Source organism: Esox lucius, chromosome 20 (genome assembly GCF_011004845.1).
Source record: "Esox lucius isolate fEsoLuc1 chromosome 20, fEsoLuc1.pri, whole genome shotgun sequence".
NCBI classification, from domain to species: Eukaryota; Metazoa; Chordata; class Actinopteri; order Esociformes; family Esocidae; genus Esox; species Esox lucius.
In genome coordinates this window covers 19,790,889-19,814,037 of record NC_047588.1, presented here as the reverse complement: position 1 = coordinate 19,814,037, position 23,149 = coordinate 19,790,889, and the positions used below count along the sequence as shown (strand labels likewise).

Genomic DNA, 23,149 nt, shown 5'->3' with positions numbered 1-23,149 from the left:
TAGTGTAGGTAACATGCCAACAATCACCAGGTATACAGTGGAAGCTGTCAATAATAATGGATGTTTTCACATAAAGTTGGCATACCCTTGGAGAATTGGTAATATACAGGTGCTGGTCATATAATTAGAATATTATAATAAAGTTGATTTATTTCAGTAATTCCATTCAAAAAGTGAAACTTGTATAATGTATACATTCATTCCACACAGACTGATAATATATTTCAAGTGTTTATTACTTAACTTTATTACCAATACAAAAAAAAAGAATTTTTAGAAATGTTGGCCGAAAAGTATGAACATGAAAAGTATGAGCATGTACAGCACTCAATACTTAGTTGGGGATCCTTTTGCCTGAAGTACTGCAGCAGTGCGGCGTGGCATGGAGTCAATCAGTCTGTGGCACTGCTCAGGTTGCTCTGATAGTGGCCTTCAGCTCTTCTGCATTGTTGGGTCTGGCGTATCGCATCTTCCTCTTCACAATACCCCATAGATTTTCTATAGCGTTAAGGTCAGGCGAGTTTGCTGGCCAATTAAGAACACGGATACCATGGTCCTTAAACCAGGTACTGGTAGCTTTGGCACTGTGTGCAGGTGCCAAGTCCTGTTGGAAAATGAAATCTGCATCTCCATAAAGTTGGTCAACAGCAGGAAGCATGAAGTGCTCTAAAACTTCCTGGTAAACGGCTGCGTTGACCTTGGACCTCAGAAAACACAATGGACCAACACCAGCAGATGACATGGCACCCCAAACCATCACTGACTGTGGAAAGTTTACACTGGACTTCAAGCAACATTGATTCTGTGCCTCTCCTCTCTTCCTCCAGACTCTGGGACCTTGATTTCCAAAGGAAATGCAAAATGTACTTTCATCAGAGGACATAACTTTGGACCACTCAGCAGCAGTCCAGTCCTTTTTGTCTTTAGCCCAGGCGAGACGCTTCTGACGCTGTGTCTTGTTCAAGAGTGGCTTGACACAAGGAATGCGACAGCTGAAACCCATGTCTTGCATACGTCTGTGCGTGGTGGTTCTTGAAGCACTGACTCCAGCTGCAGTCCACTCTTTGTGAATCTCCCCCACATTTTTTAATGGGTTTTATTTCACAATCCTCTTCAGGGTGCGGTTATCCCTATTGCTTGTACACTTTTTTCTACCACAACTTTTCCTTCCCTTCGCCTCTCTATTAATGTGCTTGGACACAGCTCTGTGAACAGCCAGCCTCTTTAGCAATGACATTTTGTGTCTTGCCCTCCTTGTACAAGGTGTCAATGGTCATCTTTTGGACAGCTGTCAAGTCAGCAGTCTTCCCCATGATTGTGTAGCCTACAGAACTAGACTGAGAGCTCATTTAAAGGCCTTTGCAGGTGTTTTGGGTTAATTAGCTGATTAGAGTGTAGCACCAGGTGTCTTCAATATTGAACCTATTCACAATATTCAAATTTTCTGAGATACTGAATTTGGGGTGTTCATTAGTTGTCAGTTATAATCATCAAAATTAAAAGAAATAAACACTTGAAATAAATCAGTCTGTGTGGAATGAATGTATACATTATGCACGTTTCTCTTTTTGAATGGAATTACTGAAATAAATCAACTTTTTGATGATATTCTAATTTTATGACCAGCACCTGTATGTACCATTTGTAAAGATAACATGAGTGAGCAGGCAAAACACAGGTCTTTTATTTCTTATGGGATTCACATTCAACTGTAGGTCATAACAGAATGTCACAATCATAAAACATGGCAAAAAATAAATAAATGAACTGATCCCTGTTTGCATACCCTTAGTTCCCTGTCTGCATACCCTTAGTTCCCTTTCTGCATACCCTTAGTTCCCTGTCTGCATACCCTTAGTTCCCTGTCTGCATACCCTTAGTTCCCTGTCTGCATACCCTTAGTTCCCTGTCTGCATACCCTTAGTTCCCTGTCTGTTTCTGTCTACAATTACAATTCTGTAATTGTAGAACTTTCAGGAGTTGATCACAGTTGTTAGCTGATGAGCATAATGCACTTCCCTGAATAGTTTGCACTAGTTCATCTGCATATTATTTTGCTTTGCGTACATGTACACTACAAAATAGAGTTTAATGTCTTATTGTACTCTGAAATTCTAGCATAGAACAAATGAACAATTTGAGACAAAAAGGAAATGATGAAATTGTTTTAACAAAATTGTAAAAAAATAATAATACTCATCGAAGTAACCATCATTTGCAGATATTTTTTTTTTACCCCGGGCACTTTCCTTTGTAACATGGGGGTTTTCTAAAACTTTAGACCAGTAGTGTATGTTCTCACACCATAGTCTTTCACAAATTCAAACAGTAAGAAGAAAAACTAAAAAGTAGTTTTGCTCTACCCAGGTTCTGACTTGTAATAGAATCTAAAACAGCAACATCCCCAGAAATGAGATGTCCCTTGACTGTCCTCATGTTCCTCTCAGAGTAAAACCCATCCTTCATTATGTTCCAGCTAAGTAAGCGTTTTTTAAGCAATACTAGTGCAACTGTCACTCCCAATGTTAGCCAAGACTAGTCGCTACATAGGACCTGTTATGATGCAGCAACCTGGCTCAAATCAAGAAGGTTCAAGAAAAATAACCAATATATAAAAAATTTAACAGAAATCCTCTTTGAATTGCTATACCGACTGACCTGCATCATGATGATTTAATGTGTTTCATGTATAAACAACAGCTTCTTTGTTGCACCGAATCTCAAGGTCAGTGAGGAAGCCTGGATGAGACAGAGCAATTTGAAAGATGGAAGCTAGCATGGCAGTCTTTACTTTACATCCTGATTGGATCAGCAGGCCTTGGCAGGGGGTTAAATAGCCCAGCATGCCCTGTGATGATCCCGGGGGAACGTTCGCTTCTTTCCTATGCATACATAACTAATCAAGTGCAAGACCCTTTATGGGAATTGACTGCACTGCAGCTTTTTACAGGCTGGTATTGGGAATGCTAATTACATACTGTATGTTGTATGCATGTGTTTGCGTGTCTGTATGTGTGCCTGTACATGCCTGCATGTATGTTTTGCATTGTGTTTTTGCTGGTGTGGAGAGTATGTCTACATGTGTGTTCATGTGGAGTGGGCAGAGGTCAATGCCATTTCTGTTATTCAGCTGAGATTAGAAATGTTTTTATTAAGTCACTGCCTCACAGGTGTCTGCAACGTTGTAACACCATGGTTTGAAACCTGCTCGGTGCTGTTACTAATCCAATATGGTTGCCTTGCCTCATCACAGAACACGGGAGCTAAATCCAAGTAGAAGACCGGAGAATGTGATCCTTCAGGCATGTAAGGATTCCGGTATAAACTTCCATGTTTTGGCAGAGGTTTCAGAAAACAGAAAATGTTTGTGTATACAGTGATGAGCCAAAACATTTTGACCACCACGTAATGTTCTCAAGGTCCTCCACATGCTGCCAAAACAGTGCCGACTCACTGAGGCATGAAGGCATGTGGTACCTGGCATGTGGTACCTGGCAATGCTGAGGCATGAAGGCATGTGGTACCTGGCAACAAGACATTAGCAGCAGATACTTCAAGTGCTGTAAGTTGTGAAGTGGAGACGCCGTGGGTCAGACTTGTTTGTCTAGCACATCCCTCAGATGCTCAATAGGATAAAGATCTGGGGAATCTGGAGGCCAGGGCAACACCTTGAACTCTTCATCATGTTCCCCAAACTATTTCCGAACAATGTGTGCAGTGTAGCAGGGCCCATTATCTTGCTGAAAGAGGCCACTGCCATCAGGGAGTACCATTGCCATGAAATTGGTGTACCTGGTCTGCAACAATGTATGTAGGTAAGTGACACGTGTCAAATCGACATCCACATGAATGCCTGGACCCAGGGTTTCCCAGCAGAACATTGCCCAGAGCATCACACTCCTTCCCCTGGCTTGCCGTCTTCCCACAGTGCATCTGGGTGCCATCACTTACCCAGGCAAACGGCGCACACGTACACGTGATGCAAAAGAAAATAGGACTCATCAGACCAGGTGACCTTCTTCCACTTCTCCAAAGTCAAAGTTGCTCAGGTCTTTACTCCTGCACATTTCTCCTGCCTCCAACATGCTGACCACAAGAACTGTTTGCTTCGCATCTAATCTACACAGACCCTGACATGTGCCCACATAACTTTCTAGATCATTGTTGTAAATGAGTCACATAAATCGATTCAGTTTTCCATTACAATCAATTCATACGTTTCTCTCTAAGTGGAACCCTGTATCTTTTATCATCCCATCGCGCCCTGTGAAGTTGTCATCTTTCCCACCCAGTGCATGTGAATGGCATGCAGCCAGTCCATCAGCACAGAGCACAGTACAGCATTATGCATCTTGTTGCAATCCTCGTCTCAGTTTGTCTGTGGGTCTGTCCACGACTAATGAGTCCCACTTACACTGTTGTAGGAATTTCATTATAGATCCAACAGAAAGCGATTATAGCTCCAAACTTGACAGCTCGACTCAGCATTACCGAGACCTCTCAACAAACAGACATCAACAGAGCCATCAACCAACAGCATACAGGACAGATAGCCTCCTTTGTTTTGTGCCCCAAAGTTGTGTCCCTCAGGGTGGGGTCCTCTGATCAGAAGTGGAGCACTATTTGGGAAATTGGGTGCCATTTGGGATGAAGATGTGAAAGTCACAATGACCCATTAGAAGTAGATAACCTTGTCCATCCCCGGGAGGATATAATGAAGGGATTTCAGGTCGTATCAGAGTGGAGTTTGAGAAATTTGAGGTCATTCCAGAGAGCAGTTGTGTATCGTTGTGTCCTGGAGATCTGTTCCATTTTGGAAACAGCAGCAAGATGGCTAAATAATGAGCTGGAGTGCCCTGAGGAGTGCTGTGGGAACTGGGGATGGGTCGACTTTCCTTACCATCCGTTTTCTGGACTATTTTGGCACAGAAGCACTGGCAAGCCTCATTAGAGAACCACAGCTCCAAATAGAATGCAGCGAATACAGATACAAATTACATCACCCTCAAAGACAATTATAGGGACCTTTCAGTTTCCCCCCATTGAAGACGTAAAGCTAAAGCTGCATTAGCGGCGGGCTAGAGGGGGCAAAGTTTTAATGAGTTGGATAAATACATAGCTTCACAACATAAATGTTCCCTCAGAAAGAAAGATTTAATTGAATGGTGCTCAAGTTACCTTCTAATGAGCATGTGTAAACACAACCTATTAAGCCGTGACTGGATGCTGAGACTCTGGGCCCATTTAGGCCCCAGTAATGTAGTTTATGTTGTATCTAAGTTAAAGTAAATGTATTTAGAGACACCCAGTGCTAATGTCTTTTCCCTAGGTAGATAAAGGAAGGTTCCAGATATATTATCCTTACAAAAGGTAAAGTACTATATTAGATGTGAGACTGATTAAAGTTTAATGAAATACTTTTAATTAAAGTCTTGATGTTTACGCAGATGGCACCTCCAGGGACTGGTGTGTGTGTGTGTTTGTGTGTAGTGAGGGGGCATGGATGGAAAACCAACATTAAAAATCCATCGATGCAGCTTAGGTTTCTACTGGGGCTGACCTTATTTTGTCGACTCATCCATTGTTTGGTTGTGTAGCTGATCCATAGTAAAATTATACATTTCAATCTGTTTGATTTGTGGCTGTCTTGAGAATAATCCATTGCTTGTTGGAAAATATTCTCCGTTGCATTCTGAAAACACAGGTGTAGCCTGTTGACCATGACATTCACATTCAAGTTCTACATTTTTATAACAAAAATAAAGTTGCTGCAATCATACATCTCGTTGATCCTCAAGACCACACACTTTCTCACACTTTCTCTGTTGTAGCAGTGACAAATGTTTGTGTGATGTATCTTTGCCCAACAAGACCTCACATATTGACAGTTAGAAAACAAAGTTTATCAACAGGAAAATGTTTGAGGTGGAGAAAAACATAGATTTTGATGTAAATGTCTGTTTTAAATAGTAAGTAAAAAAATAAACAACTTTAGTATGTTTTGACATAGCACCTTTAACTGTAGAGATAATATTCAGGTCTCATTACAGATTGTAGGGAATCATACGTGTCGTTAAGTCACCACTTATGTACACATATGTATGAACAGTCAGACATGAAAATTTTTTACCTATGGACAGTACCTGTCACGTACATATGTTTACATATTGGCAACCTGGTGAGATTTGGTGAGTGATGTTGATGTCAGTGATGTCGTCACCCAGATGCGAATATAAGAGGGAAGTGATTTGTAGGTTACAGAAGAAAAGTGGTTGAGGTTTGGTAACAGAACAGAAATGTAAACAATCATTAAGGGTTATGTTTAGATAACGCTTTTGGGATTTGAACTGAAAAGCATCAGGGCTGGAGCTGATGGCGTTTATGCTCAGCCTCCATCCCTGACCACAGACCACTAGCAAAACTTTACTTCCTTTCAAGCTACATGGGTGTAGTATTGACCCTAGCTGTGGTACGGAACATAACATAATACGTAATACATACAAATCTACATAAAACGGACTTTCCAAGTGTAAATTGCCTCACATTTTATTGACTGTAAGCATTTTAATATATATACTAATGCTGGGGATTGACTTCATGTGCGATACCGTGCATTTTCTGTATGAGACCAGCCGGCACTTTCCTGCATTCAGAGCGCATTTTAAATACTTAAAAAAAAAATTATGCAGACTACTGAAAACTCCCTTTATGGAAACAGTAACATATACAATAAAAGAAAAAAAGTTACTTAATAAATGAGGTCCTTCTAAACTGTCATCTTTTGTGATTGCCCTCTGTGTGTCTAAAGCAAATGTGCCAAATAACATTTTGTAGACCTTAGCTTAAAAGTCTGCTATACAGCTCTCTGAAGTCATATTCAGCTAAAAACATGAGTAGAAATTGAATGAAACTGACACAAAATGTCAGTTCATATCAGAAAAAGACATTTTAAAATGCGCTGAGATAAGATTTTTTCAACAGCACAAAAATATACAAAAGCCAATCTGACCTTTTGGTGCTGAACATCTTGGCCACTTTCTCTTGGTCCTGTTGGATGGTTGTCCTGAGGGTCAATGTAATAACAGCGTAGACCTAGAAGAGAGTTACACACTGAGGGTTCAAATGCAGAAAAAAACACAGGAAAATAGCCTTGTTTTTTTCTTAACACCAGAAGTAAGGCATGTAGTTTCAGACATTTCTTTTAACCCTGCTGTTATCAAAGTGCAGTCAGGGTGGCATGTCCACATGACTGACTCAAACAACCCTAATTACCTGCCCAGACTGACTTGGCAGCTATAGCAAAAACATTGCGTAGCAAAAAACAAAAGACACAAAGAAATGACATTGCTATACAGGAATTGCAGTGTTTCCCTCTAATTGTAATCAAAGCGACGCTCCGCCGCTGCCAAATTGTGATGCGCCGCCACAGAAAAACTGAATATTTTATGAAATACTATTATACGATTATTATTTTTTTACCTAGCTGAGTGCAGTTCTCCATTGCGCACAGTTCACTATTGTACAAGCATCAGAGCAGAGCAACAACATCATGCACCCGCCTGTACCTGACGTTCAGAGTATCAAGCTAGCTAGTGAGGTCAGAGAAACATAACTGGCTGTGTCTGTACATCCGCACGTTTGTGTTGAACAGTCAGTAAGTGGCTGTCACATTCATATAAAGAAGCTACCCATCGTCTGAGCGACAACCAAAGCTAAGAAGATAGCTAGCTAACTGTCACAACGCGATAGCTACAATAGGCTACAATAGATTAGTGTCAGGCAGGCAACATGAGAGATTCAGCAGCAACAATAAGACCTCCAGTATTCGTATTTTGCCTTCAAAATAAATGTCTGTGGTGAAACATTATACATTTGGCAGCCACAATAAAGCCTTCTTCACACCAGGCACGGCACAATGTATACGTTCTGGCAGAAGTCCATTAATTTCAATAGAAATCAATTCGCACTGCTCTGGCTAATCTACTGCACTCTGACAAATTTGGATGTGATTTGTGTCGCATGAGTTGATAAGAAGAGCTAATATGTAGCTTTCAACTATGTGTTAATGGGATTGCAAGAAAAGCTTTGACGGTTCAATATCTGTAGTAGCCTACAATATAAAAATTTGAGATTTATGCTAAATATTTGACCCAATTGATTGTGATGTTTGCAGTACCATATGGTCATTTATGCCGTGCCTGGTGTGAATGAGGCTTAAGACTTCAGATATGCCTTAAAAATTCTGGGAAAATTACAAAATACAAAATTACAATTTAAATAATACTTTACACCAGTAAAGAATATGAAGCACATTTAGAAATTTGAAATACTGTCATTTTAAGTGGACTGATAAAAAATGTCACCTTGTTCTGGATAACGTTTCACACAGGTCACTTTGAACCCAACATGTCTTACCTGAACCGGTGAAAGAATAACTAATAAACACTAATCTCCATAGATATCCTGCTATTCCCATGCATTTCTTCTCTCCGGTATAATGGCTCCTGTCCTACCATGCTCTGTAAAGGTTATCAAAGTGTAGGAGAGGATTCAATAACTAATGCAGACAGATCCATCCGGGGCTCAGTTATCAACCTCTTTTGACTGTAATGAGAAGACTGGAAGAGGAAGAAATAAGAGAGGACTGAATCTATGCTGTCTGGCTGATTGGACTGGGCCACTCTGCTCAGTTGAGCTCTGGGTTAGGGACTACTTGGAATTCAGCACAAGTGAAACTTCCTCTCTGCAGCAGCAAAGGTGAAACCAAAGAAAAGCTGAGGAAGCTGCTAATGCTTAGGGGTTAAAGAAGAGGTTTGACACTGATTATACACAGAAATGTATGCAGGTGATGAAAAACGAACGCGATAAGTGTCACATGACATGATAATCTGATTCAGAAAGTACACAAACACACAATATACACACTTATTCATACTCTACATTTCAACCAACAAAGGATAACATACTCAACTGTACAATGAGGTACAACCCCCATTTCTAAAAAAATTGGGACGCTGCATGCAGTGTTAATAAAAACAGAATGCATTGACCCTATTTTCAATAGAAGATAGTACAAAGACAACATAGAAATGTTGAAACAGAGACGTTTTTTTGTTTCTTGAAAAATATATGCCCATTTTGAATTTGATGCCAGCAACACGTTTCAAAAATTTTGGGACAAAAGCAACAAAAGACTAGAAATGTTGTGTAACGCCAAAAAACTAAACTTGGTGAAATATCACACAAGTAATTAGGTCAATTGGTAACAGGTCAGTAACATGATTGGGTATTAAAAGATCATTCCAGAAAGGATGGGTCTGACAGAAGTGAGAGTGGGGAGGGGTTCACTGCTCTGTGAAAGTTTGGAGATCTCATCATCTACGGTACACTATATCATTAAAAGATTCAGAGAATCCGGAGAAATCTCTGAACGCAGGGGACAAGGCAGAAAACCAATATTGGATGGCCAAGATCTTCGGGGTCTCCGATGGCACTGCATTAAAAACAGACGAGATTCTGTAGTGGAAATCACTGCATGGGCTCAGGAACACTTCTAAAAACCATTGTCTGTGAACACAGTATGTCGCTGCATCCACAAATGCAAGTTCAAACTCGACCACGCAAAGAGGATAGACAAACATGATCCAGAAACGATGTCGCCTTCTCTGGGCCCGATCTCATTTAAGATGGACTGAGGCCAAGTGGAAAACTGTTATGTGGTCTGACAAATGAAAATATACAATTATTTTTTGGGAATCACGGATGCCATGCCCTCCGGGCTAAAGAGGAGAGGGTTGTAATCAGTGCACAGTTCAAAAGCCACCATCTGTGAAGGTATGGGGGTGCATAGTGCACATGGCATAGGTGACTTGCTCATCTGTGAAGATACCATTAATGTTGAACAATATATACAGGTTTTTAGAGCAACATATGCCATCCAGATTATCTTTTTCAGGGAAGGCCTTGCTTATTTCAGCAAGACAATTCCAAACCACATTCTTAACATATTACAACAGCATGGCTCTGTAGTAAAATAGTCTGTGTGCTAAACTGGCCTGCCTGCAGTCCATACCTGTCACCCATTGTAAACATTTTGTGCGTTATGAAACGAAAAATATGATGAAGGTGACCGAACTGTTGAGCTGCTGAAATCCTATATCAAGCAAGAATGGGAATACATTTCACTTTCAAAACTACAGCAATCAGTTCCCAAACATTTAAAGGAGGTAATAACACAGTGGTAAACGTTGCTGGCATCAAATTCAAAAGGGGCATCTATTTTTCCAAAAACCATAAAATGTCTCTGTTCCAGCATTTGATATGTTGTCTTTGTACTATTTTCAATAAAATATGGGCTCTTGTCACCACTGGAATGCCCTCCCTCCAATGCCTTTCGGGGGAAGAGTCACTGGCTTGTTGTTGACTCTCTGTTGCACCCATTGTGCAATTAGGCTGTACTCTGCTGGCAATACTCGGCCCTCATTCAGGGTGGCTGCGGTTGGTGGGTGTCCCTTTGGTTGATGCCTGGCAATGTGGGTGGATTGATTTCCTGCCTGTTGGGCCCTGTCCAGGGCCTCCCCCACGGGTAGGGCCACAGTGTCGCCGGACCCCCCCGTCTCAGTTCCAAGGTCTTACGGTGCTATACTATTGTGCTGGGGGATTGGGTCAGTTCTCATTTGCCACTAAGTTCTCCTTCTCCACTAAGTTCTCCTTCTCCACTATAAATCGTTGTTGATATGAGGAATGCATTTTCTGAATTTTCCCAGTCTCCTCCTTTTTTAAACTTTATGAGGACATGAGGTCCTGGTCCACACCTGCGGAGTACCTGGTTTGGAGGGCCCGTTGCTGTCCCTGTCCTTGTCCATCTGGTCATACTTCTGACCTAGTTTAAATTTAAATAGACTCTGGATTTAGCCCACATGCATTTATTAATTATTATAATTGGACTCTTAATATCTCACCCGGCACAGCCATAAGAGGACTGGTCACCCCTCTGAGCCTGGGTCCTCTCTAGGTTTCTTCCTAAAATTCTGCCTTCTTAAGGAGTTTTTCCTAGCCACTGAAATTCAACACTACTGTTGTTTGCTCCTTGGGGTTTAAGGCCGGGTGTTTCTGTAAAAGCACTTTGTGACAACTGCTGTTGTAAAAAGGGCTTTATAAATACATTTGATTGATTGATAAATTATTTGCACATCATTGCATTCTGTTTGTACCTGAATTTTATAAACTTATTTGGCAACGGCCCTTGTATATGTATTCTGAATCTTAGAATGTATGTACTGTAAATCCTAATGGAACAAACAGTTAGAATTATTAGAATTCACAGGCCCAGAATACATTAATCTCTGAGAATTGTTATTCTGTTGTTATGCCCCGGCATCAAACTCCTAACAGAAGGACTACAAAATTAGGCCAAAGGTCACATCAATTAGCCATATTATTAGGTTACCATGTGGTCACGGTTGATAATGATATTAAGGACTACTGTATAATAGCCTGCTTAGAAATCTTTACAATATATTTTAGTTTTTATAACATTTTGTAAACAAAAATTAGTTATATCCATGCCTTTAGTCTTTTTTTGCATTTAATAGCATGTCTTGTTATTACATACCAGGTGGTTCACACTAGGGCTGAGCAATATGGCTTGAAACTCACATCACAGTTTATTGACAAAATTGAATATTAACTGCTTTTAACTGCTTTGAAACTATGTTGGGAATGTTGCACTGGACCGCTTTGAAACGATGTTGGCGATAGTTTCCTCTTTCCCTTCTAAAACTGTTTTCATCCGACCTCAAGAGTACAGTTTCATTTTAAATCAAGACATGAGAAAAAATTCCCAGGTGAGGCAGACAAGGCTGACGAAATCACAAGGGCTGTGTATAGGTATGAAATGCAGGCTGCCAACTTGCTAATTGCCTGCATGAAAATAACTGATGCATTAAACAGATCTAGATTGTCCAATCTACACCTGAAGGGCCTTGAAATAAAATACAAGAAAACAATGGTTAATATAGTAGCATGCAAATGAAAAGTTATATACCACTGGTTGTTAGGCCAAGTAGCTCTGAGATGTGAATGAAGGTGAAAAAATGCACTTCGATTAGGCAAGGTGCTGGCTAACATATTGGAATAATTAAAAGAAAAAGGCAAACACCCCAGAGTAGAGACTAGGGGCTGGAGAATAGAGACTAGGGACTGGGAAAGAGGGGGTTCAGAGACACCAGCCCCATCCAAAAATAAACCAAGAAAGGGCCAAAGAGGCAGTAAATGGCTCCAACCAGTTATTCATACTTAATCCTGTGACCCCCATGGGACACCAACAGACTAGTACCCACAAAGAGACAAGGCTGAATAAAGCCCTCTGATTACAACCCCACCAAACCAGCCCCAGGGTTGCAAAGCTGGACAGACAGATCTTGTCAGTAACTCAACCCACTTGAGCATGGTGAAAAGCGTGACATGGTGAACCCTCTTATGGAAGGCATGGGGCCACACAAGTAAGCCAGTTACTCAGCCCTGTAGCAGCACTGAAGAGAGCATATCCCACCGGACACAGAGGAGCGGTCAGTAGGGATAGTTTGTCAATCCAATGCCTTGCCATTCACTTTCACCACTCATACTGCTGGGGCAACTTTAATCTTCCACCGTCTGCCTTCATTTCATCCCTTCTTCCCACTCCTTTTCCCTTTTGACCTCACCCTCTGCCAGCCCGCTCCCACTCACAAGGCAGACAATGTGCTTGACTTCATCTTTACTAGTTGCAATAGGTGAACTAGGTCTCTGATCACTGCTCAGTGTCCTGTCTTCCCCTATCCTCTAACCCAAGCCACTCAGCCGTTACCCAGATGGTTATGTGCCTCACAGTCCAAGAGACACTGGACACTGAATGTCAGACTGATGGTGGAAGACAAACGGAATACCTGGAAACTAGCTGTGAGTTAATAAGAATAAGAATATTTATATCTGGGATTTAAAGCACCTTGCAGAAACCAAAGGACACTGTACAGCAATAGAAAAGAAAAAGCGATAAAAATGAAATGCATAAAACAACATAGCCGTAGCTGACCGGGAACCAAGATACACGAGGGGAACGTTGACACTGACCGCATGATCCTTGAACTTTATCGTACAGTCCAGATATAGTAGTCCTGATTTTGTTTCAAAGATATTTTGTAGCATGTTACGGCCTGCTCTGCTCTTATCAGACTTGTAAAAAAAACACTCTGAAATAGTTCACAAATAACATAGTGAATTATTTATTAATTAGATTAATTGAATGACAAAAACAGACCTCCCCCAAATTCTGTTTTAAATGTGATTTTTTTCCCACCCTGTGCCATTGACTTCTTGGAATTCCAGTCCAACTAGTTTACATTTACCCAGGTTTTTTTTTACTCATCCTAGACCAAAGGACATTCATCAACATTCCATTCTAGAGCAGTTTACCACTTTTGAGAAGTAAAAGCATGTTGCAACACATCATAACGTGACATAGCTTTCAAATCTGTACGTCCCAACTTTCCCTGCCGTACACACTGAGATATACAGTATCTGTTTAAGGTGTAGCAGCCTTTCTGCATGGAAGAGGTATCTGCGGTAGGATGGCGGCTTCCAACAAAACATTTGATGATGTGAAGAAAACCCTTCTCAGCGTGAACAATTTGACAAAGGCCCGGGACATTATTGAATTCTACAACACATGGGCAGAGAGCTATGACCAGGTAATGTTTTAATCACACAGACGTCTCATACAGGTGAATGCTTCTTGGTAGAGTCTATATTCTTTTAAAGCAGGTAATTTTTCATTTTACATTATGAAGAAATGACAGCAGGTAATGCTGATTCTGTTTAATAAGCAAATGTGACAATTTTGAAATGTTCCCATTCTACCCATTCCATAAAGACATACCAGTTTCCCTTCCATAGCATATAAGCTACTCTTCTGTTGACTTTCAATAGGATTTTGAAAGTCTGGACTACCACGGGCCGAGACATGTAGCAAACTGCCTGTCATCCGGTTTCCTCGGTGACCGGGAGACAGCAAGGGTTCTGGACCTAGCTTGTGGCACTGGAGCAGTTGCAGAACTTGTAAGAAAACTAAACCACACCTTTTAATATAAGATTCAAAAGGAAAGGAAAGAACAAGACTTAAATTCAAATAAACGATCTTCCCATTTGTAGTACATTTGAATCAGAACATGTTGTAACGTTGGAATGGTGATATTTTAATTAATAAAAAAACATACATAGCACATACAACACTGTGTAAAAGGCTTAGGCACTTAGATAAATAGTAAAGTATTGAGTTGCTCGTAAGACATAATATTAACATATTTACAAATAAAACTGAAAACAATCAAAGCCAAGACAAATGAAACTTTAACCAAAACAAATTAATGAATGAGGCTTCAACACAAAGATTGAAAAATATCCCTTTAATATGGCTACAAGGTCATAAAAAATCTGGTCCTGTGTTGAGATTACAATATTGATAATGCCTTCATAAACACTACATATGTGTTACGAAGAATGTATAGCTGTATGCCATGCATGCATTACAAATGGTTAATTAACATGGAATAAGTGTGAAATACAAAGGTTGCATCATCAAAACGCAGACCCTCCAAAGAGTTGCGTTTTAAAGATTATACCTGCGTTGTGACAAACATGGGGCACTCAGCACTCTAGAATGCAAGAAAAAATAGGTTTACAGAACGGTGTGTGAACAGTTTGCTTTTCCTTTGATTACCTTTATAAATCAGGTTACAGTAACACATTCCCTACAATAGTATAATGATTTTAGCCAGGATTTGGATGGTCAAACTTTTTCTCTGGGTTTTTCTTTTTTTTTTCTGTGTGAAAAATGTAGTCTGTGTAATTGCAACCTCTGAAATAACAAATTCAAATGTGACAATCCGCTCTATCAAAAGTGGACAAAGATGACCTGCCCGTCACACCGCAGAATTTACACATTTCAGAGTGTGCTCCCTATCTTTATTAAAATTCTACACATTCTCCAAGTGGCTAATAGAAAGGTTTGTAACTGAAAAGTTAATTTCCAGCAATTCTAAAAAGAAGTTATATCATAGGACATGGGTGTTTTATGATATAATTTACATTTCTGTAATTTATCAGACACTCTTTTCTAGAGTGTCTGGTTGATAAATAGATGGATGAGTTGATTTCAAGCATAGGCCAATTCACATTCATTCAAAATATGCTGGTCTAAATAGTTATAATCTAATAAGTCATTTTAAAGTTGTATAAAAATGTGTGTACACGTGCTTGTGAACGTTTGGTTCCAGAAGAAAGCCACTTTCAGTTTTCTGATGGCTATTATAATTAGACAGTAATGTTCTAACATAAGCATGTGATCCATCCCACAGCACAACATGTGCATGCCTCAGACCTAAAAGCAGCCCGTAGTATACTCCCCATGTACCTTTAAATACAAAATTGAGCAGTGTGTCCCCCCCCCCCAAAAAACTACTAACAATTGAGGTTCCATACATTCCAATGGCTGGTCCAAGGGTTGTGAATGCCTTGTGAAATCGCCACTTGAATATGATTTATAAAGCATTTTATTAGCAGTGATTAATGCCACCGTTCATAAAGCTGCCGTTGAATTAGAAATGAATGCCACTGTTCAATTTGAAATTGGTATTCATGTAAATTATGCAATGTATATGAACCCTTTATAGAGCATGAAACATGGTTATAGAAGCTTTGTGAAACATTTACGCAGCACTTATTAAGGATTTATAAGCTCAATGTCATTTAAAGCATGACCAAGAAGGTCGAAGAAACAGGGGTAAATTGAGGACAGCGAACAGAGCTGAAAACCCAAAATGTAAGTCTGAGGAACAGATTTTAGAGGTCACTTTCTTGTGGGGTAGAAAGAAATCCAGTGTAGTGCTTGCTTAGCATCTAGCAGAGTCATCTGACAACAACATTGACTAATTTAGCAACAACATTACCTTTCAACACAAAAAAGAACCCAAACAGTCTGCAAAGACTTGCAGTGAGAGTCTGCAGATGGGTCATTCACAGTATCAGACTGTCCGCCTCACAGCCCCGACCTCAATATAACAAAAAGCAGCCGAGTCAAAGGAAGACTCATGGAAAGTCCTGCAAGAAGCTAGAAGAATTTACAACAGAACTAAGTAAGAAACTGACAGGACAGTCAACCAAATCAAACTGCATCAGTTTTGCATTCCAAGAATGGACACAAAATAATGACAGATAAAATGGATTTTCTTTTCCGATTGTATTAATGTTTCTTTGTGTTTATTTCAATGTGATATTGTGTTTTTCCTTCAAACAAATAAAAACCTTTTATAAATGGCTATAAACAATTGCCTTAGGTGGCCTAAGACTTTTGCACAGTACATGATACACATTATTTTACTGGGATTAAACAGAAAAGTCAAATATTCCACAATTTCCACTGTTGTCTCATTCTCCTCCTCGGTTATGTGTTCTTCTGTGCAGCTAAAAAGCATGGGCTTCAAGCAATTTGTGGGTGTCGATGGGAGCAAAAACATGTTGGATCTAGCTGCTAAGATTGGCCTCTACCAGGACCTGAAAGAATGCATGCTGGGATATGAACCACTACCTGTCCAAGCTGGTACCAAATAACTTAAAACTTTTAATGTAGTATTTGTTGTGTATTAATGAGTTAAGAAACAGCAACACATTTTTATTGAAGACCAAATAAACATGTGTATTCCTATAATAGACTTTGACCTGGAATCTAGTATCTCAAAACTGTTCCTTTAAAGCACCTAGACCTGGACTCTAGTATCTCAAAACTGTTCCTTTAAAGCACCTAGACCTGGACTCCAGTATCTAAAACCTGTTCCTTTAAAGCACCTAGACCTGGACTCCAGTATCTCAAAACTGTTCCTTTAAAGCACCTAGACCTGGACTCCAGTATGTCAAACCTCTTTTTAAATCAGCAGTAGTCACAAAGGGCTAATACAGATACCCAAGGGTGGCCAGTCCTCTTCTGGGTGTGACAGGTAAGATGCCGAGATTACATTACCTTTTTGGGCCACAAGATAGTTTCGATGACCACCAGATCAGTAAATACAGGCAGGCTGTGTCCACAGTCTTTAGGCAGAATCTTAAGGCTAAAAGTAGCTCCTAACTTGCTGATTCTGGAGTTACACTTAAAGAAAACTGGCCAGTCAGTCATAACTTTAGATCTCCAAAATGTTTGGCCTGAGAGTATTTCACAAAGCATTTCAGCGCTAAAATCAGCTCCTAAATCTGTGAAACTCCTAAAGTGTTCAAGAGGACTCCTAAACCACAAAGACCAAATCACAAGCAATCCTAAAACGGCTGCTGCCAGCAATCCGCCTCGTAATCAGGTCAACATTCACCAACAAACAGAAACAACCCAATAACACCAGAGATCAAGGTTGTGGCAACTATATGCAACTTAGCCACAGGGAAAATGCAGCTATGTGGCGCAGACAAACTACGTATTTCTCAGTCATATATCAGTAGGATATCACATCAAACAGTAAATGCACTCTCCAGACCTCATATCATCCAACAGATAATTTGGTTTCCTCATTTGCCAACTACAAAGAAACAAAGCCGACTTCATGTTCATAGCTGGACCACCCGGTGTTGTTGGTGCTATAGATGGGACACATAATTGCACACATTATTGCACCATCTAAAGCTGAACGCACATTTCTTTATGAGCTGCCAGTTAGCTGAACATATCTTGACTGGTCAGTATGTCATTCTTGGTTTCATGTTTAGTCAGTTACACTTAGCCTACATTTTTTTTGCAATATCTTTATTTCAGTATGGCAAAATGAAACATCCTTCTACGGTATTGCTATGATGAATTCACTGGCAGAGACCCCTCCGCTACTAGTCAATCACTGTGGGCATATTAAGTAGGCTTGTTCGTGAAACACGACAGCTACAGGGTCAACTCCGCCCTTTCTCTTTGCTTAAGATTTCTCCACCAGTCCTTAGTAAAAGTTGGTCTTAGCAGCGTTGTGAATAGGTTTTCAGAGGAAACTCTTAGCTAGGAACTTTTAGTGCTGTTTAGGAGTGGTGGTAAGATAAAATGTTTTGTGAATACGGCCCCAGGCATGGTCCAATCCTAACCTTAACGCCAGTGCTGTGATACCTAACATTAACTGTAACCTTAAAATGCATTTATTACATATTGTAGCAACCTTGGTAAGGCCTAAATCAGATAGCCCTGTATGGAGCAGTGGGCATGATGCCCGCCTACGGAGTTGAACGTCACTGGTTTGTGTACATTCATAATGAATTATACATTTTAGTAGCATTCGTAACATAAGATACATTTTCATAGCGTTCGTAACGTATGACACATTTGTGTAGTGTTCGTAACATATGATATGTCATACTAGCATTCGTAACATGTTACATTTTAGCCAATTCATAATGTATTATATGTTTTGGTAGCGCATTGTAACGTAACATATACGAAATCGGGTGCCATAGATTTACTTATAATAATTGACATATTCTAGTGAGACCAGGTTGCCCTAACTAGAAGGGGCGGGGCAGAGGCATTACTCAATGCTGAGGAATTACTCTATAAATTTACAAGCTCAAGCTTAGGAACCTCTTACTGTTTCATCCTAACTTTAGTAATGTTAAATTAAATAGCAATATCTTCCGAATTCTATACCTGGCAATTTTAGACCTCATCAGCACCATCCTAAGATTGGCCTCTTTATTGGTAGCCCTGCCCACTGGTACACAATGTATGATGGCCTGCAGATTCTTTAGTCTAATATTGCAAGTAATGGAGTTGCCAGGGACTAGGGTTTTCTGCTGCTCAACTCCCATAATAGATGACTCAGGCTCTGATTCCGATGACTCAGGCACTGATTTTCTGCTGCTCAACTCCCATAACAGATGACTCAGGCTCTGATTCCCGATGACTCAGTCACTGATTTTCTGCTGCTCAACTCCCATAACAGATTACTCAGGCTCTGATTCCCGATGACTCAGGCACTGATTTTCTGATGCTCAACTCCCATAATAGATGACTCAGGCTCTAATTACGAGTCATTGACTAGTGGTGAACCAAAGCAACCGATGTCAAGGCAGACAGCATTTATTTCCAGTAACACTGACAAAGTTGACTGGCTGTGGGTACTATGGCGGGGCTTATCACAATGCTGTCTTTACCAAAAAGTGACAGGCCTGCATGTTAAAGTTACTGCAACTGCAATGAGAATACAAAATACTACTTAGTGTCGACTGGTCAAGGTTGAGTAGCACCATTTGTGTCCACATAAGGTCCTGGTGCAGTTAATAGGAAAAGGTTGAATGAAGATAAAACTCAATTCACTACAAACCTGTTCCTTCAATACCTCTAGACCTAGACTCAAGTTCAGTGAACCCATGGAGCGCAGAACAGTATGAAAAAGTGTATAATGCAATATAAAACACTATATGATTATTTTAAGATAATAAACTACAATATCTCTATCTGATAAGATGGAACATACTATGCAAATACATCTTTAATTGGGAATCAAGTGAAATATAGAAAGGATGCAGCTTTTATTCAACTGCCATCTCTCAGCTCTCACTACTTCTGCCCGCAGGGTGGTTTGATGTGGTTGTGATAGCGGGAGCTATGGCTCCAGGTTATGTACCAGTGAGTGTCGTCAGAGAGATGTGTGAAGTCACTAAACCAGGTGAGTGGCAGTCTTTGTTATACATGCCTAATTCTCTGACTTGTACTGTTGACATTATTGACATATGCATGTATACATGGATAGATGGAATAATGGAGAAAAACAGGCCAGTAATGAAATAAAACAATAAGAGACATCTCACTCTTAGGTGGTTACGTGTGCATGGGGATGAGAGCCAGCTGTGACAACTTAGAATACATTGTGGAGCTGGAGCAAGAGCTTAATCTGATGGAGGAGGCGAGGCTCTGGGATCGTGTGGAAGTTAAGGAAAAAGTATCCTGGTTAAAAGACGATAAGGAAGGGGGAAGGTACATCCCTGGAGTTGTATATCTGTATAGGAAGGCATTACAGTAACTAAAAGGTGTACATCAACATTTTAGTTGATGCTGTTAATTTGAGTGACTTAGTTAGTGCATTCATCCTAACACATCTCCAGTACTGTATGTAGGTGGACAACTACCCAACCCAGTGAAAGCAAGTACACTCAACGAAGTAGTGAGCATGCTTTTATTTTTTAAATGATGCCGATATTAAATTGACAACATTAGCCTTTCACAGAAATATCAAATGTTTCATTCATTAAAGCCCTTCTGGGGGGTTGGCCTTACACTCGACTCCTTGTCATGTTCTTATTTCTGGCCACTGGTTGTAAAAGTGGCATTGAACAGCCAATACCAGTCCCTAAAAATTATGTACTACAGTATATAATAATATCAAAGTGAAAAATGCATTCCACATTATTCTAAATTAATTAAGGGTGCCTTGCCCACTTCAGGTTGGTGGAGAGTGCCTGCCTCAAGTGGAGGAGTTTAAGTATCTAGGGGCCTTGTTCACGAGTGAGGGAAGGATGGAACGGGAGATTGACAGACGGATCGGTGCAGCTTCTGCAGTAATGCAGTCGATGTATCGGTCTGTCGTGGTGAAGAAAGAGCTGAGCCGCAAGGCGAAGCTCTCGATTTACCAGTCAATCTACGTTCCTACTCTCACCTATGGTCATGAGCTTTGGGTCATGACCGAAAGCACAAGATCCCGGATACAGGCGGCCGAAATGAGCTTTCTCCGCAGGGTGGCTGGGCCATCCCTTAGAGATAGGGTGAGAAGCTCGGTCACCCGGGAGGAGCTCAGAGTAGAGCCACAGCTCCTCCACATCAAGAGGGGTCAGCTGAGGTGGCTTGGGCATCTGTTTAGGATGCCTCCGGAACGCCTTCCTGGGAAGGTGTTCCGGTCCCGTCCCACCGGGAGGAGACCCCGGGGAAGACCTAGGACACGCTGGAGGGACTATGTCTCCCGGCTGGCCTGGGAACGCCTCGGTGTCCCCCCGGAAGAGCTAGAGGAAGTGTCTGGGGAGAGGGAAGTCTGGGCATCCCTGCTTAGACTGCTGCCCCCGCGACCCGGCCCCGGATAAGCGGAAGAAGATGGATGGATGGATGGATGGATGGATTATTCTAAATTAATTAGTAATACAAAACAGAAAAGAAATGATTATTCAACACATTATTTGACTCTTTCCAAATATTATTAATTGGATTGAGGTCCGGGTTTTGATTGGGCCACTCCAAGACATTAACTTTTTTTTCAGGCCAGTCCAGAGTGGCTTTGGCTGTATCTTTTGGGTCATTGTCTTGCTGGACCATTACAGCATGTTTTTTTCTTTCTTTCTGTATATTGCTGCATCCATTTTGCCTTCCATTTTCACTAGCTTTCCAGGCCAAGATGCCAAGAAGCATCCCAATATCTGGACGCTTCCAACATGCTTAATAGTAGGGAAGTTCTCAGGAAGAAGTGCAGTGTTAGGCTTGTGCCTAACAAAACATAAAATCACATTTTAGATAGAATTGTTTTCAATTCTTTTCTCAAATTCTCCTACATGTCTTTGTCAAACTTAAGCTCAGATTTGATTTTGTTCAATTTTCGACAATGGCTTTCTTTTTGCCCCTCTCTCATGAAGCCTACTTTTGTGAAGCACCAGGGCTGTTGTTGTAGTAAGAACAGTGTCTCCCAGCTGTAAAACTGTAGCTCCTTAAGAGTTACCATAGGACTTTGTTTTGCCTCACTGACTAGTACGTTTGTCTGGATACTCATATTTAATTCTTTGGAAATGTTCTTATATCCTATCCCTGATTGGTGCTTTTGAATCCTTATTCTAGATATGCTTTGAATGTTCCTTTGTCTTCATGATGTACTTGTTCTTAGGAATGTTAACAATCCATATGTGGAACCACCCAGGTGTTTTTAACTGGAAATCACATGAAACCCTTTATTTGCCCATTGATGGAGTCCAACTAATTATATGACATCCGAAGACAGTTGCAGCAGAGACCATTCAAGCGTGTCATTGCAAAGGGGGTGAATATTAATTATTTTCTGTTTTACATTTGTCATTAATCTAGAACAATTTGCAGATTTAATTTTTCACTTTGACATTATGGCCTTTTGTGTGTGGATCAGAGGCTAAACCCCTCATTAATTGTATTTCACAAAATGCCGAAAAGTCCAAGGGGGTGACTCCTGTTGAGAGCCACTGTAAATCTTATCCAGACCACTGGCGTAGCTATCTGGGGTGCAGGGGGTGCGGCTGCACCAGGGCCCACAGTGGGAGGGGGGCCCATGCCTGACCTCTATGAGAAATGTTTTGTTTTTACTTTTTAGTGTTTTTCTATGTGCTTATCACAGACCGACGTCAGCTGTGAGGATAATGTATACCAGGATTGACTTTGCATGCGTATATACCGCATTGTAATTTTTCATCATGGCCCGGCATCACCATGCTACGCCAATGATCCAGACACATCCAGAACATCACTGTGATTGAGGCTGCTATTTTGCATGTTCAAATCAAGAGGTGTTCCATTTTGAAACTACTACAAATTAGTAGTATGATTATGAATAGAAATGTTAACTAACTATTCCGCCAAGAGATGTGATGTTATTTTACTATGTTTCATCGCTCACAAAATCTGACAAAGAATACACCACATGATACAAAGGCAGCCGAAGCCATTTCCAACCATTGCAACATATTCTTTCCCTTTAATTTGTTAGAATATGACTCACCCTTCATTGGTCAGTGTAACTAATTTTACATCTGTAGTTTTAATGAGAGTGAAGTTGTGATGGAAATAATCATTTACGCATGTCGACAGGCCATTTGTTTGTTCGACATGGTGGGGTGCATTTTTGCCCATTAAATTAATTAAATAAGAAATAGTGGTGAAAATATGGATAGAACAGCCATCATTTTGAAATAAACTTGGAGAAAGATTATGTTCCGTTACAACCCAGGAAAGCATAGGGTTCATTATGCTATAGATTAAATGCATTATGATGACCTTCACAGACTGGTCAAAGTGTGCAGTGATGAGCTTGATGCTGTTATCCAGTTATTATTAAGGGACTTGTTCTGGTGACATAATAACTGATGTGTGGCTACAATT

At 40.5% G+C, this 23,149-nt stretch overlaps 2 protein-coding genes across 3 annotated transcripts in view; one reads left to right on the top strand and one right to left on the bottom strand.

The window, feature by feature from the left end:
- oxr1a (oxidation resistance 1a) overlaps window positions 1–23,149 on the bottom strand; it is a 210,972-nt gene that overhangs the window by 147,065 nt on the left and 40,758 nt on the right. For both annotated transcript variants that reach the window (XM_010885213.5, XM_010885212.5), the window contains exon 2: window positions 7,010–7,092. In XM_010885213.5, coding sequence (XP_010883515.2) covers window positions 7,010–7,026 — 17 coding nt within the window. In that variant the 5' untranslated portion in view covers window positions 7,027–7,092. The remainder of the gene's footprint in view (window positions 1–7,009; window positions 7,093–23,149) is intronic.
- Window positions 13,546–20,319, top strand: LOC105019214 (Williams-Beuren syndrome chromosomal region 27 protein). The gene is given in 5 exon segments (NM_001310912.1): window positions 13,546–13,727; window positions 13,966–14,094; window positions 16,498–16,633; window positions 19,623–19,715; window positions 19,864–20,319. Coding segments are annotated over 5 exon segments (684 nt in total). The 5' UTR covers window positions 13,546–13,607; the 3' UTR covers window positions 20,070–20,319.